We start from the raw sequence: 25,586 nt of genomic DNA on the forward strand, positions 1-25,586 counted from the left end.
TTTCCTGAAGTCTGTCTTCTCTTCCACTTTCTTTTTCTTGCTGTTTCTCTTTCTGCTGGCCTCACTCAGAGGAAAGCCCAGACTCAAAAGGCCAGGGAGTTTCACAAAAAAAGCATAAAGGAGAAGGCTGTGCATTTGAGCGCTCTGTTCTCTGGCGAGGCCTCCGCTCCTGATCAGGTGACTATATAGGCTTTCCTCACTCAGCTGCTGTTGCATGCGCTGCGCTTCTGATCACTGAGCGTCATTTCATGCACCTGCAGTCTTTGCAGATATCATCGCATACTGAGTAATTCATTCCCTACGCCCCTGCGCCACCATAATTGGGTAATAATCTGTCCTGCAGAACAGATGTGGGTCAACTGAGGACATACTCGAATACGGTCAGACTTCAAAAGAGTAAATATAGTCAATGCATACCAGCGGAATCACAACTCACAAAGCGTCCTGGCCAGTGAAAACATATTAGGTGCTATTCAGTTGTTCTATTTGGAATAAATGTTTTCACAAATCTTTTATGAGCTTTGGTGGGAATGTGAGAAGGATCAAGACTTTTGTATGGCTTTTTTAGTCCTATAAAGGGAGCTGGGACGCTCAGGAGGCCAGTAGGCGTTTTAATTGATCTTTCAGTGTTGAGGAAAAGCTTCTTTTCTTTTCTTTTTTTTTTTACTACACACATAAGGAGAATCCATCAGCTCAGGTGTCCACAGATCATTCAAACATCCCCAGTCTTTACGAGTTTTCATCTTAACTTAAAGCGAATTTTGTCAAAGTTTGCAAAAAAGAAAAAAAAAAAACTCAAGAGTTCATCTGTGCAAGTTCATTCATTCATTTTCCTTAGCTTTTACTTACTTTTCGGCCACAGCAGAATGAACCGCCAACTACTCTGGCATATGTTTTAATGCAGTGGATGTTCTTTCAGCAGTTAATACACTGAAAAAAAAAAAGGTTTTAGTAATCTTCAATCAAATTCTGACCATTCGCTTTCTCTTTTGGGGCTGTTTCAGTGTCATGTCAGTTTGGTGGCTCCAAAATATTCTTAACCATGCTCCTCTTACCATTAGTCTGCTATGAGGCAATGATGCGCAAATAGAAAGCCTTGCCCCCTACTTAATTTTTCATTTCAGTTGGAAGTGCATCAACATACTGAAGCAAGTTCCGGTATACACAGACTTTAAAGTGGCTGACTGTAGTATTGGTAACCTAGCAACCAACAGTAAACAAAACAAGTATAATTGAGACATCTGATTGGTCATTTTTGCTGTAATGTTTGATACACAGAGTTTATTCAAGAAGTGCATTTCAATCTCCTAATATTCACATTAACACATTTGCAACAAGTCTAAAACCACCTCAAGCAAGCGTAAAGACTTTTTTTTTAAATAAGGGATTTAAATTTTAAATTTGCCCCTTTAATCACTCGTTGTTCATACAAAATATGCATTAACACTGGGTGATGGAAATAATGTGTAAGAACTAAAGCTAAATAAGCTAAATAACTATGCTAACTAGTGGTACTAAAAAGCAATCTAAAAATATATAACATATTTTTTATTGTAGATGGTATTTCAATAGACCCCTGCTGAAAAATCCAGCTTAAACCAGCCGAGGCTGGTTGGCTTGTTTTAGCTGGTTGACCAGCCTGGTTTTAGAGGGGTTTTGGCCATTTCCAGGCTGGTTTCCAGCCATTTCCAGCCTGGTTTTAGCTTGTCTGGCTGGAAAATGACCAGCTAAATCCAGCTAAAATCAGCTTGACCAGTCTGGTTTAAGCTGGACATAGCTGGTTTTGGCTGGGCTCCCATCCTGGCTAGGCTGGTCAAGCTGGTTTTAGCTGGTCATCTCCCAGCCTGACCAGCTAAGACCAGGTTGGAAATGGCTGGAAACTAGCCTGGAAGTGGCCAAAACCCCTCTAAAACAAGGCATTATTTTCTCAATGGGAGTGAAATAGGGGCTTCTGCTGTAACTTCAATGTCAGTGAAAGACTGTCCAGCAAACACATGCTGTGATTTGTGCAGAGTTTCTGAGTTTTAATTACTCACACTCACCTCCCTCGCCATAGTATTTTACCGCCACATAGGGTTAGGATAGATAAATGGCATCAGTACGTAATAACCAGTTAGGATCTATTACTTAACCGATACTGAATTGTCCACGTCTGCATCACAGTGTACAGAAGGAACAATTAATTTTGACACCCCAAATTGATATATTATCTTTAAGTAAAAATCTCAGAATTTTACACTTTTACAGACACAAAAATTGAGTCTGAACTCAGCGCTCATGAGTATTTTTGTCTGGTTTTACATTAAATTAAAAAAAAGCAAAATAAATTAGAGTTAAATTTTTTTTTTATATTTAAAACAAGAACTAATATTTGTCAACAAGTGAAGAAAACCATAAACTCTGTTGATTTTTAATCTTACTGCCAAAACGTTTAGTTGCCTTGATTTATACATACACTTGCTTAATTTAAAGACTATCATTTTATTTAGCAAATGCAAATGTGTCTTGATTAAATAAAGTTCAAATATTCACAAATACAATGTGAACAAAAAAAATGTTACAAATACAATGCTTCTATATGTTTCATACATATATATATATATATATATATATATATATATATATATATATATATATATATATATATATATATATATGTGTGTGTGTGTATACACACACACACAGAATATTTACACGCGCAGAAACACTTCCTCACTAGTTTACTGAATAAAAAAAAATGTAAAAAATAAAAAAGCAGCATCTGCAAATGTGTTCATCTTTCTTTCTTTACTGTAACAAGCATGTTCTGGATTTTGTCATCCATCATTAAAGTGCAGGCCAGACGTAGCTCCTTGTAATTTCTTTGAACCATTTGAGTATATTTAGCTTTTGAAAACATTCCAAAGAGCGAGTAACATGTGTTGAACAGTCCTCGACTGCTAAATCTGAGTGTTTCATTTTAAGATTTTCTTAAGCAACCTCAGTTACATAATACTATTGCTGGGTATGTTTGCCCAAAGCAATGTGTAGAGAAAAACATGAACGACATATATTTTGTAAATTAGTTGTTTCACATATAGACAACTGAAATTAGGAGCAAATGGTGAAGGCAAGGATAAAGTTCTTTACTCAATTAGGCCTCCTGAGCTGTACAAGAGCGATGTCTAAGCAATACATTTTCCTTATCAGCGGCCTGTAATCCAGTTTTCTTGGTTCATACTGAATGTTGAAGTCATGTTCTGGCCAAACTGACTCCTCTGCTGTCTGACCTTGCAGTCTATCTCCACATTTAACCCCACCACACCCAATCCCAGAATGCATCATTGCTCTCTCCCATCTCCTCTTCTAATCTTGTCTTCTGTCCTCTGACACTGCCTGCCATTACTTATACATGATGTGTTATTCATTGCTAATACAATTAAACACAGCTAATTGTGCTTTCTCATTTAACAGTCTTTAATGGATCATTATCATTTCATGTTTTTGTTTTCTGCTCTTCCACAATAAGACGGATAGATCTCAGACTGGGCTGTTAGACAAGCAGCTTCATGAAGAGAAGAGAGAGTCAGCAAAAAGATTACTGCAGGTGCTGAACAAAACGTTCATACGCAAATGTTTTATCTTCAGAAAATAACATGTTTTGATCCTATTGTATTTACACAAAGGCGCATTCTGATTACGTATCACTATATACATTTCTGGAGAAAGCCAAATACATCCCAGGAGGTGTTTTTTTTTTTGCAGTTTTTGTTTTCAAAAGTGCACCAGAAGCCGATGTGTACACTTTTTGAGATTTCAAATTTTTCTTGTGAGTGCCATTCGTGCCTCCTGTTCTCATATAAATCCACCAGAGGCCGCTGTAGACTGACTGACCAACCAGCTGACCCACCCTCCTCCTTCCCTAAACCCAACCGATAGTGTTTTCAACAGCAACGATTGACCAGCAGATCTCCAGAAATGTATATAGGGCTACATTGTCAGTGACGCAAACACACGCTTGCATACCCACACACTTACAGAAACATCATGTAAGTGAAAACTCTATACAAAGAAAAATAAAAAACTTATCTGAATGCTTCTCCAGTGTAGACAAGACAAAATGAGCCCTATTATACACCCGGCACAATAAGGTGCAAGACATGTTTGGCATGATTTGTTGCTATTTTCAGACCACCGCATGCCTAATTTTCAAGTTTTGCGCCACGTTGTTTAAATGGCAAATCCATTTGCACCAGTTTGTAAACTCATGGGTGTGCCAGTCTAAAAAGGAGGTGTGTTAAGGCGCATTGTTGCCACGTTGCTATTTTGAGTAACTAAAATAGCACCATTGACCAACTAAAAGCAGCTCTAAAGTCCAGCGCAATGTTAAAAAAAATATTATTTTCTAAATAATTATAAAAACCACTACCGTCATGCCTTCTTCACCTCGGGGGGCTTTTTTCAGTTTATTCATGGCAATTTGCTTTTGTATAATGTTATTATTATTAGCAGTATTATTTATCTTATGCATATTTATATTTGTTTTAATAAAAACAAGTTTAGATTTGTCCAGATGTCGGGTTTTGAAGATGTGTGCATCACCATATGGGGCATAAGAATAGAATGTATGTTTAGATATAAAACCTATATATAAAACACACTTTGTTATTACTTTTTTATTATTTGTTTGCTGGACATTAGAACTGAATTTAGAAATAGTTTTGATACAAATCTTTATGCTTAACAAATTAAATTAAATATGTAGGCTAATGGATGTCTTCAGTGGAGTGAGTACAACATAGTTTCCTTATCCAGGAATGTAAAGTAGTAAAGAGTAAAAGTAAAGTAAAAAGAAAGTAAAGAGGCCGATTGGAGGAGGCTTGTTCTTTATTCTCGCGCTGCAGATGGTCTATTTAAATGTTTTTTCACTAATGAAGCTAAAAGTTTTTCCTCTTACAAAGTCCGCCATGTAAATAGCAAATGCACCATGGCTCGACTCAACTAACTCAAGGGAATGGGAAATGAGACTCTGATTGGTTTAATGCACGTTATGCTCAAAACACACCCATAACTCATTAAGAGAATAAGCACAACCCTGTTAGACCATGCACCAAAGCGCAAAGCGTATTTTCCATCCTAACATAGCAAAAGTGGATTTGTACACGTGCTTAATGCTTTTGCATTCGCTTTAGACTCTGCGCCTAGATCGTAAAAAAAGAGCCCATTATGAGTGACAGGATTGCTGAATGTAAAATATGCATACATGAAAAGAAATTATTTTTAAAATTCATTTATGCATTCTTTTTTTTTTTCGGCTTAGCCTCTTTTATTAAACAGGGGTCGCCACAGCGGAATGACCTGCCAACTTTTCCAGCACATGTTTTACGCAGCGCTTGCCCTTCCAGCCGCAACCCATCTTTGGGAAACATCCATACACACTCATTCACACTCATACACTACTGACAGTTTTAGCATACCCAATTCACCTGTACTGCATGTCGTTGAACTGTGGGGGAAAACACCGGAGGGAACCCACACAAATGCAGGGAGAACATGCAAACTCCACACAGGAACGCCAACTATCTATCAAAGGAAACCAAAATCTTAATGCTCTTATAAAAGTGTCACCTTATAGACTCTTCCAGCAATCTGTTCTGCTACTGATCCACATTTATCTGTGCAGCCATCTTCTTCTATCCACCTCCCTTCTCCCAATCCATTGACCACCACTTCATATCCTCTAACACAATCCACTGCTACTTCCTGTCCTCCACCTATCCTTTCTTCCTGTCCATCTTTTCCAATCCAGCAGGTAAGAACAAACCTTTAAACACTGTTTCAGTCTTCTAAATTTAATTCTTTCCTTTTCTCCTCTTCCATCTGCATCCATTAATAAAGTGTTTAAACCCAAACCGTTACTTGAGCAGCCTTTAAAACAGGCTGAAACAGTGAACCGGTTGCATCTGGTGAGAGTTCTCTCTCACTGTTCAATATTGGGATTAATTATAGGTTAGTTATTATTATTGTATGCGTGGGGTAAAGCTTGATGATTTATTGAATGGGCCTTCATTTTTGGTTTCAGTTAAGCAATCGCAGAACGTCTCATTTAAGCAAAACCGAGATCCCTCAGTCCAAGGAAAACACAAACGTTAAAGTCTATGATAAGGTATCACAGCAGCATCTAAACTTCCTGCTCTGTGTCTTTTGCGATAAAATATATTTGTAAAGCTAAATCCACATGTTTGCACGTCAGACAGGGCATGTTTCTTATTTGATAGTTTGGCAAGTTGATTTTTCGACTGTAAAAATGATCACTTGCTGTGTGTGAAGTATATCTACATCTGTGCATGTTTTAGTATCATGAAGGAAACTATCATATTTTTTTCTTAATATATTGAATTGGCTTTTAATTTTTATGTTTTTCATTTGTTTTAATGATTTTGTTGCACGTTTATATCATGCCTTTTAAATATGTAAATATAATTTTGGTTATTTCACTACATTTAGTTGAAGTCAAAATTATTAGCCTTCCTGTGATTCAAATATTTTCCAAATTATGTTTAATAGAGCAAGGAATTTTTCATAATATTTCCTATAATATTTTTTTCTTCTTGAGAACATTTTATTTGTTTTATTTCAGTTAGAATAAAATCAGTTTTTAATTTATTTATAGCCATTTTAAGGTCAATATTATTAGCCCCCTTAAGCTATATTTTTATTGATTGTCAACAGAACGAACCATCAGTATTGTATCAATCACCAACGATCTAGCCCATGCAGTTCACTGGAGAACAACAAATTTGCCACCATATGAACTACAAAATCCCACCATTGCTGTACTCTCACACCTGTTCTGGTTTACTTTTGATTGCAAACACATACAGCTCAAGCTGTTCAGGACTTATCCGATGGGCTATAAAGACAGTACACACATTGTGGCTGAGTCTTCTGCAATGTGAATATGCTGGACAACGGAGTTGAGGATCCAGATGCAGTTTTATTAAGAGAATGGTCTAGCCAGCAAGGGTCAAAGCTGGAACAAACAGGTGTATGCAGTGTAATCTAAAACATGGTCGGTAATAGGCGAACGGTATGAAGGGCTGACGTGAAACTGAGTTTCGACAGTGACAAGATCCCGAAGTGCAAGCATTTCAAAAAAACACTGAACCGAAGCATGATCTGAAACAGCCAGGTCACGTGACTAAAGTGTTTCGAAACACTAGGTCACGTGACTACAGCAATTTAAAGCATTGGGCATTTTAATAGCGTTTTGAGAACTGGCTAATCTGCATTTGACAAACAGGGTCGAAAAAGCATCTCAGGGTGCTTTCACACCTACACTTTTATTTCGGAACGTGTCTCGTTTGCCCAGTTAGCGCGGTTCGTTTGGCATATGTGAACATGGCAATCGCGCTCTGTTCTGCGCCAAAATAATCGCTCCGAGATCGCTTGAATGAGATGGTCTCGGCTTGATTGAAACGAACCCTGGAGTGGTTCGATTGCAGTGAGAAAGCGATCCGATCCGAGCACGGTTATATCACAGTGTTTTATGGATATGTAATAGGCATACGGCTATATGAAAAGAGAATTATGAGTATGGAGGGAAGTTTCGCGAGTCTCCGGATGCCCGCAAATGAGTGATGATCTCTCGGTAAAGTCGCGTCTCCCTCCCGGTCCTCAAATAGGCTACGTCGCGCACCTTCTCACCCCTCCCCACCGCATCTCTCCTCAGACACATCGCGCGCGAGCACCCTGTCAATCACCATCAAACCACCATCTCTACTGACAGCTGAGCGCGACGCTGCCAAATAAACCCTGGCACTCTGACCAATGTGAGGAGAGTTTACTCACACGTGACTTGTTTTAGCTCTTTTGGTCCGATTAGAAACTTTGCAATGTGAAAGCGAACAGCTCCAAGAGCAAAGAGCAACAATGTAACAATTGTAATCTCTGTTTCGGAACAACTGAATCGATTCACAGGTGTGAAAGCACCCTCAATCTCCTGTAGCCAAGTGGGCCGTGCATGTGTAGGGGTTAACTGTGCTGCAAATGGCCCAAGTTTGAATCCCGAATTATACAAACACTGTTAGATGAAGACTTGCTGTATTTTAATAGTTACTTTTTTATGACCAAAAAAGACATATTTATATATGTCAGACAAAAACAAAACTACATGAACCAAACCTTTAAAAACTATCATATATAGCTGCATCACCCTGGATTTGAACCCATTATCATTGGCGTGCAAGTCTGGAACTCTCACGGCTCCTCTAAATCACTTGAAGCTTCAACTCTACATTCTTAGAAATAAAGGTGCAAGAGCTGTCCCTGTGCTGGTACCTTTGTAAAAGCTACACATTTGCACCTAAAGGGTCCCTATTAATACCTCATGAGTACATATTAGTATCTAAAAAATACAAAAGTGTACCTTTTTAAATTTTTTAGGTACAAATATAAGCTTTTGAGGTATAAATATGGACCCTTTAAGTACAAATGTGTATCTTTTGAAAAGGTACCACCCCAGTGACAGCTCTCGTACCTTTATTTCCGAGAGTGTACAATGTGAGGTACAATACCTTAATTTGCTCAGCTGTTTCTTTGCTCAAGTTGTTCCAGCGCATTACATAAAATGACCGCTAGGTGTCACTGTAGAGACAGGTTTCGAAAGGTTTTGACGCTTCGACACATTTGCTTCGACTGTTTTAGTGTTTCATGAAACCTCGCTTTGCCCACCACGAGCGAATGGTCAGTACAGGTGGCAAACTACATAAACAAAGAAATATAACGAAGGTCAAACACGGCAAGTGAAACAAGTCGCAATGTTCACAAAACTGTATAACAAGACTCTGCAACAATGTGTGTGTGCTGTCTTTATAGCCCATTTGATTAGTTCTGGCTTCAGCTGTACGTGTTTGCAATCAAAGGTGAACCGGAACAGGTGTGAGAGTACAGGTATGATGGGGTTTGTAGTTCATTTGGTGGCAGATTGTGACAGTTATACAATGACTTGCCTATTTACCTTAACTTAACCCAGTTAAGCCTTTAAATATCGCTTTAAGCTGAATACTTGTATTGTAAAAAAATATCTAGTCAAATATTATTTACTGTCATCATGGCAAATATAAAAGAAATCAGTTATTAGAAATGAGTTATTAAACTATTATGTTTAGAAATGTGTTGAAAAAATCTTCTCTCCGTTAAACAGTTATTGGGGGAAAATATTTAGGAGGGCTAATAATTCAGACTTCAACTGTATTATGGTAAACCACAAGTTCTGCAAAAACAAAAATCAAATATTTTGTGTTACAAAAAGTACTGATTCTTCAAATAGCTTGAGAGTACTTGAAATATCTCCATATTTAGCATGCCAACATATCATCATAAAACATCATATTTCCCTGTTGCCTAATCTGTCTCTCCATCTCTGCTCTGAACAGACCAGTTCTTCCACTGTCCACCATCATTCTAACTCCATAATATTTCACCCCATCCCAGAATGCACTGCTCCTATTCACCTTTCCTTTTCCTTCTCTTCTGCTTTCTCATTAAGGTAAAGAAGCGATTGTATCTTCTTCAACAATACTTCTTTTAAAGTTACAGTATGTCTTACTAACAGACTCATTCACTTTATTTACATCTCTTTTAAAGCAGTAAATCAAAGTCTGAAACATGCAGTGGCGTAAATATGCAAAGACAATCAGAAAGTAGCTCTCAAATGGTGAGTGATTAATTGAGAATGAAACATTCGGCCATAAATGAATAGCTATTGTTGTTGTATACTCACCATCAAGCTGTTTCAAACCTGTATATTGTTCCTTGTACAGAAGAAAAATTCCACATGGCATTATGTAAAGGAGACCTATTATGCCCCATTTTACAAGATGCAAAATAAGTCTGTGTAAGTTTTAGCTAAAAATAATGTTTTGTAGCTAATAGTATAGACTTTGATCCGAATTGTGCTGTTTTGTTGACTGTTGCTTTAAATTCAAATGAGATTGTGCTCTTTTCAAAAGAGGGTGGAGCTACAGATGTCTGTGTGTCACCACAGTGGCAGATGCTAATGAGGGAGAGATTGTCTCGAATGGGCGGGGCTTTCACCCTCTGATGACATGTACAAAGAGTGTTTCTGCAGATTGTTTTTATCAAGTCTGATTTAAAAAAAAAATTTAATTAATAAATTTTTACCATTAGAAACTAGTTATATTCACAAACTTTTGCCACAAAGCTGTTTTTAAAATCCTTATAAAAGTGATTTTGGCATAATTAGTGCCCTTTAATACTGAATGACAAGTTGAGGATGGGAACAATATTTTCAGTGTCCTCATTCTCCATTCTGCTTGCTAATTTTGTTTGTATATAAATGGACTGAGACCCTTAAAGGCACAATATATACATTTCTTTCATTAGAATATTTTAAAACCACTAGAACAATGTCATATATTTTGCTGACTTGTGTTCTTACATTATTCCAAATGATTCAGTGATAAATGTTCAAATGCAGAGAATTAAGCAATTTTATCAAGTGACACAGACAGTTTCACAGACCCTCAACTTCTGGTTTGACATGATAAGTGTTGAATACTTTAGCTCATCCATGAAAATAATTTATAGGATAAAATGAAGACCACAACTCCAAACAAATGCCTTTGTTTGTTAAGAATATACGGCCTCTAGTGGTGAATATTATATATTGTGGCTTTCATTCAACCTAGGCTCATCATTGGTACGTACCCCTGCATACATTTCTGGACAGAGCAAAATACGTCTTAGGAGGTATGTTTTTTTTTTTTTTTTTTTTTTTTTGCAGTTTTTGTTTCTTGCGAATCAGACAGAGGCCAATGAGTACGCTTTTTCAAATCTCAACTGTCTTGCAAGTTCCATTTAAGCCTGCTCTTTTTGTGTAAATCTACCAGAAGCCAGAATAACTGACTGACTGATTGATTGACCCACCCACCTCCTTCCCTAAACCCAACCAATAGTGTTTTCAAAAGCACCGATTGACCCAACCACCCACCACCGTGAACCCACATGACCGTGTTTTGAAAAGTAATTAAGAAAAAGAAAAGCTCTCATCTGATTATCAAAACATTTTCCGATCTTACCATGTTCTCGCCTTGTTATTTACTTGTTTATTTTATTTTTGGCTTTTGTTATTGTCTTACCTGCTTTCTGAAACCGTTCTTCGCCGGACTCGAACACCATCATCACGGTCAACTCCGCTCCATGTTACAAGTCCGCCAATGTACACGGGCAAGTCGTAGCCTTCATTTTAATGATGAAATGCAGCCATTTGTGGCTCTGGCTACATAATTTGTGATCTCCAGAAATTTATATAAGGTCTACATTTTTAGGATGAGCCTATGTTGAATGTACCACATCTCTCATGATTCCACACTTAGTCATCATCAAACTGTTTTTTCTTTTATTTGTTGTGAATATGCACCCTGTAGTGGTAAATATTTATATTGTGCCTTTAATTGCTGCTTTGGTTTTTGGAAAAGGTTTGAAACAGCACAGGTATAAGTAAATTAAAATATAACCATAATCTGTGGTACTAACTAACATTTGCTTGAGAATTCTCTCAAATCTACATTTTCAGTGTGACAGCTGCAGTAGCATATCATCCTTTACTGTGAGAAAACAAACAGATGTTCCTCAGTCAAATGAAGACTTGAGTGCTACTAAACAGGTACATGGCCATATCAGTGGACTGAAGATTATCTTCAGTTGCCTAGGACTCGCATGACGTACACATTCTTTTTGGAATGAGTCTTTCTATGAGATTAGTGTTGGCATGTTTTATGTAGAGCTCTGATCAGTGCGGCAACTCTCCTTGATGGGCTGTCTGTCTGCACATGGTTGGCTCTGTACTGAGAACATGCCAGTGGAACAAACACACACGCACGCACGCACGCACACACACACACACGTTTGTTTTTGTGAAAAGTGGGGACATTACATAGGTTTCCATTCATTTTATACTGTCCAAACCGTATATTATATTGCCCTCACCCCACCCCACCCCTAAACCCAACCATCACAGGAGACTGTGTGCAGCTTTACTCTCTGATTAAACTCATTCTGTAGAATTTATAAGCATTTTGAGAAATGAGGACGTCACCAATGTCCTCATATTTCACCTCCTTTTTGTAATACCTGTGTCATACCCATGTCATTATACAGATTTGTGTCCTGATATGTCACAAAAACAAGTACACACACACACACTTGTTCCTATATCCTAGTGGTGACTCTCGTTGTTGTTTATACAAACCATATATTCTGTCCCCTATCCCAAACCGACCCCTAAACTCTTACTCTTAAATTGTTACCCTCACTGGAAACAATCTGCATTTTTATATTTTCAGAATACTTCATTGTGTGTAATTTACAGTATAGGCATGTTCTATTCAATTCAAGATTATTTGTATAGCGCCTTTCACAAAATTTTTGTTTCATAGCAGCTTTACAAAAGGTGCACATTATTGCATTATAATTAAACTTGGAAAAGCTAAGGTTATTAGTTGCCATATCTTTATTAGTTACTAATAATTAGTAACTAATAGCTTTTAACAGTTAAAGTTCTTATAAACATTGATAACCTGCAGTTATGTTGTATACGTGGTCCCCACTGTGACAAAAGTTCCCACGAGTCCATGTGTATTCAGGTATTCAGATGTGTATTCAAGTCCCCAGTGGGATTTAAAACAAGTACACACATAGGTTTGTTTTTGTGAAATGTGGCAACATTCCATAGGTTTCCATTGTTTTTATACTGTACAAACTCTATTAGTTTGCCCAATCCCAAACCTAAACCCAACCGTACCCTTAAAAAAACTCATTCTGTGTGATTTATAAGCATGTTCCAATGGAGACCTCAACATTGGTCCCCACTGTGACAAAACTTTGACAAAAGTCCCCCTGAGTCTATTCACATAGAAAAACAAGTACATACACAGGTTTGTTTTTTGTGAATTGTGGCAACATTCCATAGGTTTACACATTCTATACTATGTGCCCTTTCCTAACCCTAAACCCAACCCTACCCTAAGAAACTAATTATATTTGATTTATAAGCATGTTTACCAATGGGGACCTCGATTTTGGTCCCCACTGTAACAAAAGTCCCCATGAGTCTGTGTGTATTCAGGTATTTAGGTGTACATTAAAGTCTCCAGCAGGATATAAAAACAAGTACACACACACAGGTTTGTTTTTGTGAAGTGTGGTAACATTCCATAGGTTTACATTGCTTTTATACTGTACAAACTGTACATTCTTTTACCCTACCCCAACCCAAACCTATCCCAGCCCGAAAAAAACACACATTCTGTGTGCTTTTAAACCTTTTAAGAAATGTGGACATCAGCAATGTCTTTATAATTCATTATCTCTTTGTAAAATGCATCATAACCATGTCAGTATCGACATTTTGTGTCCTGATATGTCATAAAAACACACACACATAGACACACACTTGGAGAAAGTGAGAGCATTCCAGACATCCTCTCTTCCCTTGCCAGATGCTTGATCTGAATCTCAAGCTCCACCTACTGAACAGTTCGGAGTGATTAGATCATTATATAATCTAGTGAACGTAGGAGTTTGTCAGGTTTAAAAGGTTGCCTTTAAAAGTACCTCAGATTTGACTGACAGCTCTCATTGTGAGCAGAAAGGCATGGGCTCTGTTCCAAACCTGCTGAGACACCTACATGTTATAGAGACAAGCCAGGTTTATGTAAAAACTACCTAAAGGGGATGTATCATGCCACTTTTAATAATATGATAATATAACTGTGTTTTTTTTTTCAACTGCATGCAGCATGGTTTGGTTCTTTATGCCTCATTTTTAGTTTTTCCACTGAGTTTCATACTGAGTGCCTGGTGCTTTTTTTTCAGGTAAGGTTCCAAGTGAGCGGTACCCTTACCACAGTGCTTCTCATTTATTTTTTTGTTATGCCTCCCCTGGGAAGAAGTAAACATTTTACACCCTTAATCAATTCTTATTTAAACTGTAAACATTTGTTAAACGCTTGATACTGAAGAGTATAATTAAATATAATCAATAAATAATAATAAATTCAAATTGATTAGCAAAATTTTAAATATGAACCATCTGGTACTGAAAAGCAAAATTAATATACTGAAAAGTGTAGTCACAGAAACGTATAGCAGCATTTCGCCTTTAAATCGAACGCTACAGGGTGGTTTGACGCCGTTCCTTTTATTGCTTACCAGCTGACCGCTTACCTCCATATGGATGGCTATTCCGCTGTTACCAGTTTGCTCAGTAGCTCGCCACGTATGTCCCAGACTTGAGACGCAGAGCGTAGTTCAGCACGATGATGGGGTTTGAGTACGGTAAAGAATGGTCCCCCCCGAAACCAGACTTGCTCCAACTATTTCAGAAAGACTGCCTTACCAAAACATGTCATATTGACCTTATTCTTCATATATGAGCGGGAAATCCATTGGAATATTGATATTTAGACATTAAAAACGGGGCGACGCAGCAGCACAGTAGGCAGTGCTGTCGCCTCACAGCAACAAGGTCGCTGGTTCGAGCCTTAGCTGGGTCAGTTGGCGTTTCTGTGTAGAGTTCGCATTTTCTCCCTGCGTTTGCATGGGTTTCCTCCGGGTGCTCCGGTTTCACCCACAGTCCAAAGACATGTGGTACAGGTGAATTGGGTCAAGCTCTTACTAGGCTTTCTAGAAACATCCTTGCAGGTGTGTTGAGGCAAGTTGGAGCAAAAATCTGCAGGACACCGTCTCTCCAGGACTGAGTTTGGACACCCCTGCCATAGAGGCAGCAAAGCTAATTTTAGGTCAATATTATTAGCCCCCTTAAGCAATATATATTTTTAATTGCTTACAGAACAAACCACTGTTATACAATAACTAGCCTAATTACCCTAACGTAACCTAATTAACCTAGTTAAGCCCTAAAATTTCACTTAAAACTGAATACTAGTATCTTGAAAAATATCTAGTTAAATATTACTTACTGTCATCAAGGCAAAGATAAAAGAAATCAGTTATTAGAAATTATTTAGTAAAACTATTATGTTTAGAAATGTGTTGGGTAAAAAAGTCTCTCCATTAAACAGAAATTGAAGGAAAAATATGCAGGAGGGCTAAAAATTCTGCCTTCAAGTGCATCAATACATTCGGTCTTGGTTTTGAATTATCTTCTGTCAGTTTTTTTTCTTGCGTTTTCTCTCTTGTGCTCTGCCTTATGCTGCTTTTTACTTCTATTTCATTCTCTTTTCTCTATTTTCTGTCCCTTCTCTTTTATTGGCTGCTAGCGCACAGTGGGCAAAGTGTCTCTGAGAGTGGGTGCTAGAGCCGACGCTCTGGTTACCCTGTATGAAAATGATCATAGACCTCAGACAAGCAGCTCTGGCACTCCGGTAAGCCACAGATCAGCTGTCAGTTGTGTGTGTTTTGTTTTGTTTTTAAATTTAGAGACCAATATGTGATCCTGGATCAAAACAATTATATAATATAATAATATTATAATTATATAATATAATAATAGAAACATTTGTATTACTCTAAAAAATGTGACACAAAGTTCCACACAATCACTTCATGTTGTCCAAACACAAATAAATTAAGTTAACTGAATTGTTTTTAAAAATTTAAGTGGACTGAACAGAAAAAGAAAAAAAATTATTTTATTTTCATTTTATAAAAGTAGTTCGAACAGGTAGCAAAAGACATTTTTAAGTGTATAGTGTAAAAAAATCCTGGGTTCCTCACAATTCCTTCATGTTGTCCCAACACAAATCAATTAAGTTTTTACAATTTTAAGTGGACTGAAGAACATTAATTAACATGAAACAATTAAGTTGTCCCTCAAAAAAACTTGAGAATTGTCTTGTGTCAACTCATTTTATATAAGTAGTTTAAACAAGCAGCAATAGTATGGCCTTTTTGCTTGTGCACGTAGAACTACACACAATAAAATCTAAATAAATAAGATTTTCATTGATATTATTTGGAAATCTGGAATCTGAGGTTTCAAATAAATTTATTAAATAGTGAGAAAATCACTGTTAAACTAGTCTAAATTAAGTGCAATGCACAATACTAATCAAAAATTGAGTTTCTATTCAGTTACAGTGAGAAATATGCAAAGTGTCATTATTGAAAATGGAAAAAAAGCAAAAAAATATATAGTTTTTACTTATATTATTGCCAAAAGTATGGCTGTGTTTGGTTACAGTGACTGGTTTTGTGCTCCAGGGTCACAAGCATGCACAATCCTGACCTATTTTGTTCTGAACCTGTGTGATGTCCTTACTTTCGGGCTCCAAAAATCCTACAGTTAAATATATTAAATGATTAAATATATTAGATGAACAATTTCATACAGCTTTGCATATTACACATGATATAATATAAACTGCCTTGTGGTTATTTAAAATTTGTGAAGAATTATGCAGCATTTGAAAAATGTCAGATGGCTTGTGGTGTTTCAGAAATAAATATGGTTGTTAATCATAATACAAAAATAGATATTAAAAAAAAAAAAAAAAACGAAAGCACAATGTGTCATTGAAGAGATTACTCTACTGCATGTTTTTGGTAATTTGTGCATACTATGTCCTGGAAAAATAGTAGTATGGTTGTATCATATTCCAAAAACAACATATCCTGATGATTTTTGTAAATAAAACTGTATTTAACTGTAATATGAACTATTTTACTGTTGGAGAGTTATGCGGTATGTTACTGTATTTTAAACTTACATTGTGATGTTTTACAGTAAAGATAGGGCTGAGCCAATAAACTACTATATCGACTCGTGATAAAATTTGTCAATAACAATGATAGACTCTGGACTTTTATTACTCCCTATTGATCTAAGAGCCAATCACAGCAGAAATGTGCAACAATGAGAATCTAAAGTTTGTTGATATTACTAAAAATATGTTACGCCATTTATTGGACCCTCTAATTTTTGTGGCTTCAGTCAATGTTGGGGTACTCTTTTAAATCTGGAGGCATTAACTATATATCGCTATCATACTCTATGGAAAATAATTATTAAGATAGCAGTTTTGCCATATTTCTCAGCCCTAATTAAAGATATACAGTTGAAGTCAGAATTATTAGCTGCCCTTTGATTTTTTTCTTTTCTTTTTTAAATATTTCCCAAATGAAAAGAAAATTTTCACAGCATGTCTGATATTAATTTTTCTTCTGGAGAAGGTATTATTTATTTTATTTTGGCTAGAATAAAAGCAGTTTTTAATTTTTTAAACACCATTTTAAGGTCAAAATGATTAGCCCCTTTAAGCTATTTTTTTCCAATAGTCTACAGAACAATCCATCGTTATACAATAGCATGCCTAATTACCCTAACCTGCCTAGTTAACCTAATTAACCTGGTTAAGCCTTTAAATGTCACTTTAAGCTGTATAGAAGAGTCGTGAAAAATTTCTAGTCAAATATTATTTACAGTCATCATGGCAAAGATAAAAGAAATCAGTTATTAGAAATGAGTTATTAAAACTATTGTGTTTAGAAACGTGTAGACAATTTCTGCTCTCTGTTAAACAGAAATTGGGGGAAAAAATAAACAGCGGGTCTAATAATTCAGGGGGCTAATAATTCTGACTTCAATCGTACACACAATACTTTAAATCCAAATACAGCAAGATAAATGGTGCTGTCAATGTAAATACAGTATTTTTGCCTTAACTGATTTACAGCAAGTTACTAGAGATTGTACAGGAAATTGTATATTTATCAGTTATTTGGTGGGATTGGTCATAAAAGCTATTTTAAGAGTGGCCACTATAAAACAAATCTCAGTTTGTGAACTATATGTTTTTCCAGCCTGATCTCACAAGGAAACGTAACTATTTTGCGTTTTGTCAGTTTAGTGGGTAACTCGTACGAGTTCAATCATATGAAAATGTACCAAACCCCACCCCTAAACCTAACCATCATTGGGGGATAAGCAAATCATACTAAATTATACGAATGAGATCATACTGATTTAAAGGAATTAGCCACTAAATCAAAAAGTTAAGATTTGCAGTGAGATATCGTTGGTTACTAACAGATTTATTTTCAGCGTGCAGTAAATATTAATAACATATCTTGACCTGTTGTTTTTTTATCTCCCTAGCCTTCCATAAAGAGAGAGTTTCCTCAGACTCTGGGCGATGTGTGTCATGCCTGTAAGAAGCGTGTGTTTGTGGTGGAGAGACTCAGCGCAGAGGGATTTCACTTTCACCGGGAATGTTTCCGCTGTGAGACCTGCAGAGCTCCGCTACGTCAGGGAGGACACTGCTTCCATTCTGAGGAAGGTACTGAACTGCTTTTTTGATAAGATACCATTTTGATGATGACATTTGTCATGCTCACCTTATGCAGACTATACAATACCCCAAATCAGAAAAAAAAGTGGGACAGTATGGAAAACGCAAAAAAAAAAAAAAATAGAAGAAAGAAGTGATTTCTAAATTTACTTTGACTTGTATTTCATTGCAGACAACATGAACACAAAATATTTCATGTTTTGTCTGGTCAGCTTCATTTCATTTGTAAATATACATCCTTTCCTGTCATTCAGACCTGCAGCACATTACAAAGGAGCAGTTTAGAGCTAGTAATCAGGTAAATTGGTTAAATAATGATGTGATTTGAAACAGGTGATGTCAACAGGTGATTGTAATTATAAGTTGGTACAAAAGCAGCATCCAAGACAGGTCTAGTCTTTTAGGAGCAAATATAGGCCGAGGATTGCCAGTTTGTCAACAAATAGATGAGAAAATGATTGAAATGTTTAAAAACAATGTTCCTCAAAGAAAGATATTTGGATATTTCACTTCAACAGTGCATAACATAATAAAATAACCTGGTACTTTACTGGCCTGCCTGCAGTCCAAACCTGTCTCCAACAGAGAATGTGTTGTGCAATTTGAAGCACAAAATGCGACAATGAAGACCCTGTATTGGTACCCACCTGGGATAAAATTACACCTGAAACACTTCATCTCTTGGTGTCTTCAGTCCCTAAGTGTATTTTTAAATGTTGTGAAACAGAATGATGACAACTTCACAAAGTTGTAAATGCTTTACTGTTCCAACTTTTTTTTTTTTATTTGTTGCAAGAACCAAATTGGAATACGTGTTTATTTAAAAATTAAAAATATAAATCATGAGGAACATATCAAATAATGTCTGTTGTTTTGACTGCAATGAACTGAAGTCAAAGTAAATTTAGATATCACTACTTTCTTTTTTTATTTGTGTTTTTTCGTACTGTCCCAACTTTTTTTCTGATTTGGAGTTGTAGTTCAGTAGCAAAAACAACTTTTTAAAATTTTTATTCTTAATTTAATGTGAAACATTGTTTAATTGCCCTGTGTGTTTTTAGTTCTGTATTGATTCTAACGACATTTTATTGATATTGCAATATTTCCCCCTCGTCTCAAAAATCATTTTTCAAGCACTGCAAGCTAAATAAATTAAAGTTTGTTTTAATTTGATGGAATGCATTATAATTAATGTTGTTTCTAATCATTGCCTCACACAAGACTTTAATATGCAAACAGGGTTCAATAAATGATACAATAGATTTTACTGGGTTTAAAAAAAACAAAAAAAACAACAACAAAAAAATAAAGATGAAATTAAGCAAGCTATACTGTAATTTAAATGGTTGTTTACATCAGGACTGATGCCGGAAAATCTTGATCAGTAAAAAAAGTAAAAATTAACACAGTTTTATATATTTAGGACCTTTTTTGGGGGGATTTTTGTCCTCTAAGGACCGGTGAGTAATTTTTATTATTATGCTGGGTCGCTGGTACAAGCCTCCGCTCAGTTGGCGTTTCTGTGTGGAGTTTGCATGTTCTCCCTGCGTTCGCGTGGGTTTCCTCCGGGTGCTCCGGTTTTACCCACCCACAGTCCAAAGACATGCGGTACAGGTGAATTGTGTAGGCTAAATTGTCTGTAGTGTTTAAGTGAGTGTGTGGATGTTTACCAGAGATGGTTTGCGGCTGGAAGGGCATCTGCTGCTTAAAAACGTGCTGGATAAGTTGGTGGTTGATTCCGCTGTGTCGACCCCAGATTAATAAAGGGACTAAGCCGACAGGAAAATGAATGAATGGATGTTTTATTTTTCTCCATTTATTTATGCTTTTGAGTTGCATTATGGGATCTTGATCTTTCTTACAACAACTTTTAACCTTGAAAAGTTCCATAAAGTGATTTGTATTAACGTTTTTAATTGTTTAAAGTGATATATTGTCTGAGCTGGAGATACATATTATGGTGCAAAACCCTGATAAAAAACTGTCTGTAGATTTTCTGTTATGTTACAGACTTATTTCACTATACTATATATTATTTTGTATACATTATTTAATTTCAAACAACTAAAATGTCAATAAAAGTCACTGTGTTAAACTGTAGAGTTAAATTTTCAACATAAAAAGTCAACAAAGCAGAGATCAACATCCCATAATGCAATTCAGAACCGTAAATAAACAGAAAACTTTGGTGAATCACAAAATACTGAAACATCTAATATATCTAAAATGTATATTATATAATATTAATATATCATATTAATAATTTATAATTTACTATTGAAGATATCTAATGTCTATCCTATGGCTATCTAATGACTACTAATGGCTTATATCTAATATCTAATGATTTCTTTTTTCTCCTGTAGGAAAGTTGTACTGCAAACTCCACTTTGCTCAAAGGAAATCCTTAGTGAAAAATGGAAGAACAGAAACTCTACATACGGTAAACAAAACACACTTTTCCCACATCTCTTGCTTATTAGTTCTTCAATACTTACAGTTCAAGTCAGAATTATTAGTTCTACTGAATTATAAGCCCCCCTAACACATTTCTAAACACAATAGTTTCTATAACTCATTTCTAATAACTGATTTCTTTTATCTTTGTCATGATGACAGTGAATAATATTTGACTAGATATTTTTCAAGAAACTTCTATACAGCTTAAAGTGACATTTAAAGGCTTAACTAGTTTGTTAGCAACTAGCGAGTTTTTATAATTAGGCAAATCATTCTATAATGATGGTTTGTTCAGTAGAAAAAAAAATTGCTTAAGGGGGCTAATGATATTGACTTTAAAATGGCTTTAAAAAATGTAAAACTGCTTTTATTCTAGCCGAAATAAAACAAATAAGATTTTTTCCCGAAGAAAAAAAATTATAGGAATTACTGTAAAAATTGCCTTGCTCTGTTAAACATCATTTGGGAAATATTTGATTAAGGAAATCAAGGAAGTACTTCAACTGTACCTAACATTACACCCTTAATATTTCTCCTCCAGACGTGTAATGACGGCTCTCACCATGGCTCAAGCTGGACTCCAGAGAGCCATGAGGATCATCTCCAGGCTGAGTCCGCAGGTATCTTGTCCTGTGTGAAGAGAAGCCTGTGCTGGCCGCTGCACGTCAGCCAGACTGTGTGTGCTGTGCCGCGTCGTGTGTGTACATGGCTGCATGGTAAAGTGTCGGCCGCTCGAGTCCACCTGATGGACAACGCTGGCGATTACGCCTTCCTGTACGAGCTGCTCAGCGTGGGTCTGCCTCTGCTGGCCATTCTCCATGAACAGCTGCTGCAAATGTATGCCGAGGCTGAACCGTTCAATCTCCAGCCTCTACAGCACTGGCTGGAGGAGCACATGGGCCACTGGGTCTTAGCGTGATACATAGGTTTAATATGGAAGTGGACAATTGTTCAGAAAACACACATTGAACAACCTTGAGATAAAAAGTAGCAGTTGTGTTTCGATGAACAAAAACAGTCTGAACTTGAGAGATTCAGACTGTGAAAATGAACCGCTCGGTTTGGAGTGTGTGCAAATTACCAAAGCCTTACTCAGTTGACCTTATGCACAGTTAATGTAGATTTTGATGAGCCAGTAATGCAAAAAAATGCTCTTAATTAGAGTTTCTGTCTTGTTTCTAGTCTAAATATATTTTTAAAAAATCTTAAATCTAGAAGCTATTTCTAGACAAGTGAAAAATACTGTTTTATTTAGGGATATAATATGTCAACATAGGCTCATTCTGAAAACGTAGCCCTATATACATTTCTGGAGATCACTAATTATGTAGCCAGAAGTACGTATGGCATGCTTTTCATCTTTAAAACAAACGTTACGGGGCGATATGATGCCGTTTTTTTTTCACGCTTACAAGCTGACCACTTACCTCAGTATGGACAGCTTTCCCGCTGAAACGAAGAACAGTTCTAGAAAGAAGGTAAGACAAAAACAGAAGCCAAAAAATAAAATAAACATTAACAGGTTGAGAACGTGGTAAAATCTGAAAACATGGTAAAAATCAGGCGAGGGCTTTTGTTTTTCTGGATTTTTTTTTTAAACTGTCAGTTGGGTTTAGGGGTGGGCAGGTCAATCGGTGCTTTTGAAAACACTATTGGTTGAGTTTAGAGAAGGAGGAGGTTGGGTCAGTCAATCGGTCATTCAGTCAGTCAACATTCAGTCGACTCTGGTGGATTTATGCTAGAACAGCAGGTTCGAGTGGCACTCGCCAGAGAAATTTGACATCTGACAAAGTGTACACAGTAGCAAAAAAACTCCTGGGCCTTGGCTCCTGGGACAAATTTGGTGCTCTCCCGAAATAGCGGTACGTTTTCAGAATGAGCCGGGGTTGTAAAATTGAATTTTTTCCATAAAGCAAAGCATAATTATCTGCTAGTGGGGTAAGAAAAATAATTTTTAGATATTTTGAACTAGAAACAAGAAAATCTGTAAGTAAGAAAAACTACTTTCTGTTGAACTGTAATGTAACACTGCAAAAAAAAAAAAAAAAGTTTTTCTTACTTAGGGTTTTTATCTTGTCTTATAGTGCAAATATCTACAAATTCTTAAATCAAGAAGCTTTTTATTGACAAAAATAAATTATTGTCTGACTTTCAGAATTAATACGTCACAATTAAATGAGTTTGTCCTTAAAACAAGAAAAAATAATATACCAATATAGCCAAATAATCTTGTTTTTGCTTTGACATAAGATTATTTTGCTTACCCCAAAGTCAGATTATTTTGCTTGTTTTAAGGGAAAATAACTTAAATTTGACACTATTTCTGAAAACAAGGCATTATTTTTGCTTGTCTAGAAAAATGCTTCTTGATTTAAGAATTTTTAGATATTTGGACTAGAAATGAGACGACAAATCTAAATAAGAAAAGCATTTTTTGCAGTAAACCTTGTTCAAAATTAGTGATCTACACTTTTACATTAAAGAAAAGCTGTCAAAATAAAACAAAAGACAATAGAATAGAATAGAATAGAATAGAATAGAATAGAATAGAATAGAATAGAATAGAATGGAATGGAATAGAATGGGAGTTTTTAAAACTCAGTATTCAGTACCACTTTACCACTTTTGCAGTAAACCTTGTTCAAATATTAGTGATTTACACCTTTAAATTAAAAAAGAGCTGTCAAAAGCAAATACAATAAAATTAAATTTTTTCAAATTCTGCATTCAATACCACCTAGAAAATAATCAAAAATGAACGTGTCTGTGATTGCCTGCAATGCTGTAAAAAAAACTGTAAATGAAAACTTTTTAGGCTTTTCACAAAGGAACCTTTATCAAAGGTACTGGGTTACAAAGAAGTTTTAAAGGGGACCTATTATGCAAAAATATTTTTTATTTAAACAGTTGTCTGGCAAAGTGTGTGAATTTATTTATTAATATCTATTTATTAATTCAATTTTTTTATAATCACACTTGATAAAAGCAGAAGCACACTTTGATTGACATTCTGCTTTTTTCATCCCATGTCATCAGAGGCGGAAAGCCCCACCCATTAGTGAAATCTCTTCTTCATTTGCATAAACAGCCCTGAGTGAAAAGCAGCCATCCACCATTAGAGTTTTCACACCGTACTTGCTGAAAATCATATCAGCGACTAAGAGGCATTATGAATTTAGACTTTTATGATGCACAAATAAACACTGAAGTCTCCAAAGGGATTTATAGCTCTGCACTCTTTTCAAAAGAGCACAATCTCATTTGAATTTAAAGAGACACTCACCAAAATGCACAATTTGGATCAAAACCTCAAAAGCTCTATTCTGAGCTTCACATACACACAGTAAGGACATCAGAAACTTATTTCGCATCTTATGAGAAGAGTCATAATAGGTGCCCTTTAATATTTAAATATTGATTTGATACAAAAGTACTGGTCATTTTGACAACAATAGCTAAATGAATACTTGAGTAATACAATCTGTTCATAAGTACAGTATTAGTGCTTTTAAAGGAACCTCATGAAATTGAACAAATTCACACCATCCTTATTTCAGCTGGCTTAAAAGTGTTCTGTGCATATGGTCAATCCTAAAGTTTTGAGTAAAGAGATGAAATGTGTCAAACACAGAGTGAACTAAGCACTTTAATGAGTGAGCTGCCTTCTTGCGCACGATTTAAGACTGACATTTTTGCTTTTAATTATCAGTTTTAATTATTAATCATTCTTTGTCAAGACTGCAAGTTTACAAAAGCTGACCGATCAAGCGGCAAACACGTCTCGCCTGCTCTGTTAACCATTCACAAACACAGAAGTCACATTCTTCACGCTTGCTGTTTACACTTCTTGTGAAAATCATACCGAACAGCTGTTGGAGGAATGTTCCGGGTTCAACGCAAGCGAATCTGTTGACAGCATTTGTGAAATGTTGCAGATTACTGCAGAAAATAATTGCGACTCAAAAACAAACAAAGGAGCACAATGGAAGTCTATGGTGCAAGACATTCCAGGCAATTTCATCATCACGCCTAATAGTACAAAAGAGTGTTGTTTTGAAATGTAAAATTAAATAAATTAACTATGTCGCAGACAAAGACAGGGCTTATAAGCATTTTTTTTTTCTGTTTTTAAACGTTTATGTCCATGTATTGTCTTATCCTATAGATTTCCATTGTTGGTTTATTACTGTAGGTGTGGTTTTTTTCCTTTATACAGTTTCTGTGTTATTCGACATATAGTGATTAACCTACAGATCAACTTTAAGCTAAAACTGTTGGTAACACTTTAGTATGAGAATTAATGCGCATTTTAAAGTAACACATGAGAAAGCAGTGACGGAAATGTCACTAAATATAAATCCCTCGATTTGCAAAAAAGATTTGTGCGAAAGAGTTAATGTAAATAATAGGAGATAGAAAAGCATTTGCTGAATAAGCTCTGACTTACCGAACGTTACTGTTGGTTGCTAGGTAACCAATACCACAGTCAGCCCCTTTAAAAACTTGGATTTTTTAAATTTCTTTACATTGGGAGGGAAATCCGGCTTTTGTCCCAATAAACTCCCATTTAGGAGATTAAGGTATATACTAGGGGTGTGACAAGATCTCCTGAGACTAAATTGCGACAAGGTTTCAATTCGAGGTGAAAAGTTGTCTTATGAGTTGCGATTTTATGATAGAGCATAAGGGTGGATTGAGGACTGATGATTGGAGGCAGGATTGAATTTGAACCGCATATCAAGGGCTTTGCACACACCTGGCAACCCGGCTGCCTCGGTGTTGGGCGTCACTCATGGGTGGGTGTGACGTAAC

At 36.1% G+C, this 25,586-nt stretch overlaps 1 protein-coding gene across 50 annotated transcripts in view; it reads left to right on the top strand.

Annotated features, from left to right (window-relative positions):
- The window catches only part of mical2a (microtubule associated monooxygenase, calponin and LIM domain containing 2a), a 144,075-nt gene that overhangs the window by 108,766 nt on the left and 9,723 nt on the right, over positions 1-25,586 (top strand). For 6 of the 50 annotated variants that reach the window (XM_073907489.1, XM_073907488.1, XM_073907487.1 and 3 more), the window contains 5 exons: positions 70-177; positions 15,285-15,389; positions 18,122-18,302; positions 20,681-20,757; positions 21,316-21,394. In XM_073907489.1, the coding sequence (XP_073763590.1) occupies positions 70-177; positions 15,285-15,389; positions 18,122-18,302; positions 20,681-20,757; positions 21,316-21,394 (550 nt within the window). Of the gene's footprint in view, positions 1-69; positions 178-3,508; positions 3,587-5,316; positions 5,792-9,416; positions 9,530-9,627; positions 10,196-10,349; positions 11,669-15,284; positions 15,390-18,121; positions 18,303-20,680; positions 20,758-21,315; positions 24,870-25,586 lie in introns of those variants that run through there. The other 44 variants (XM_068222764.1, XM_068222763.1, XM_068222761.1 and 41 more) reach the window with 22 other exon arrangements.

This window comes from Danio rerio, chromosome 7, assembly GCF_049306965.1.
Source record: "Danio rerio strain Tuebingen ecotype United States chromosome 7, GRCz12tu, whole genome shotgun sequence".
In the NCBI taxonomy this organism is placed as follows: Eukaryota; Metazoa; Chordata; class Actinopteri; order Cypriniformes; family Danionidae; genus Danio; species Danio rerio.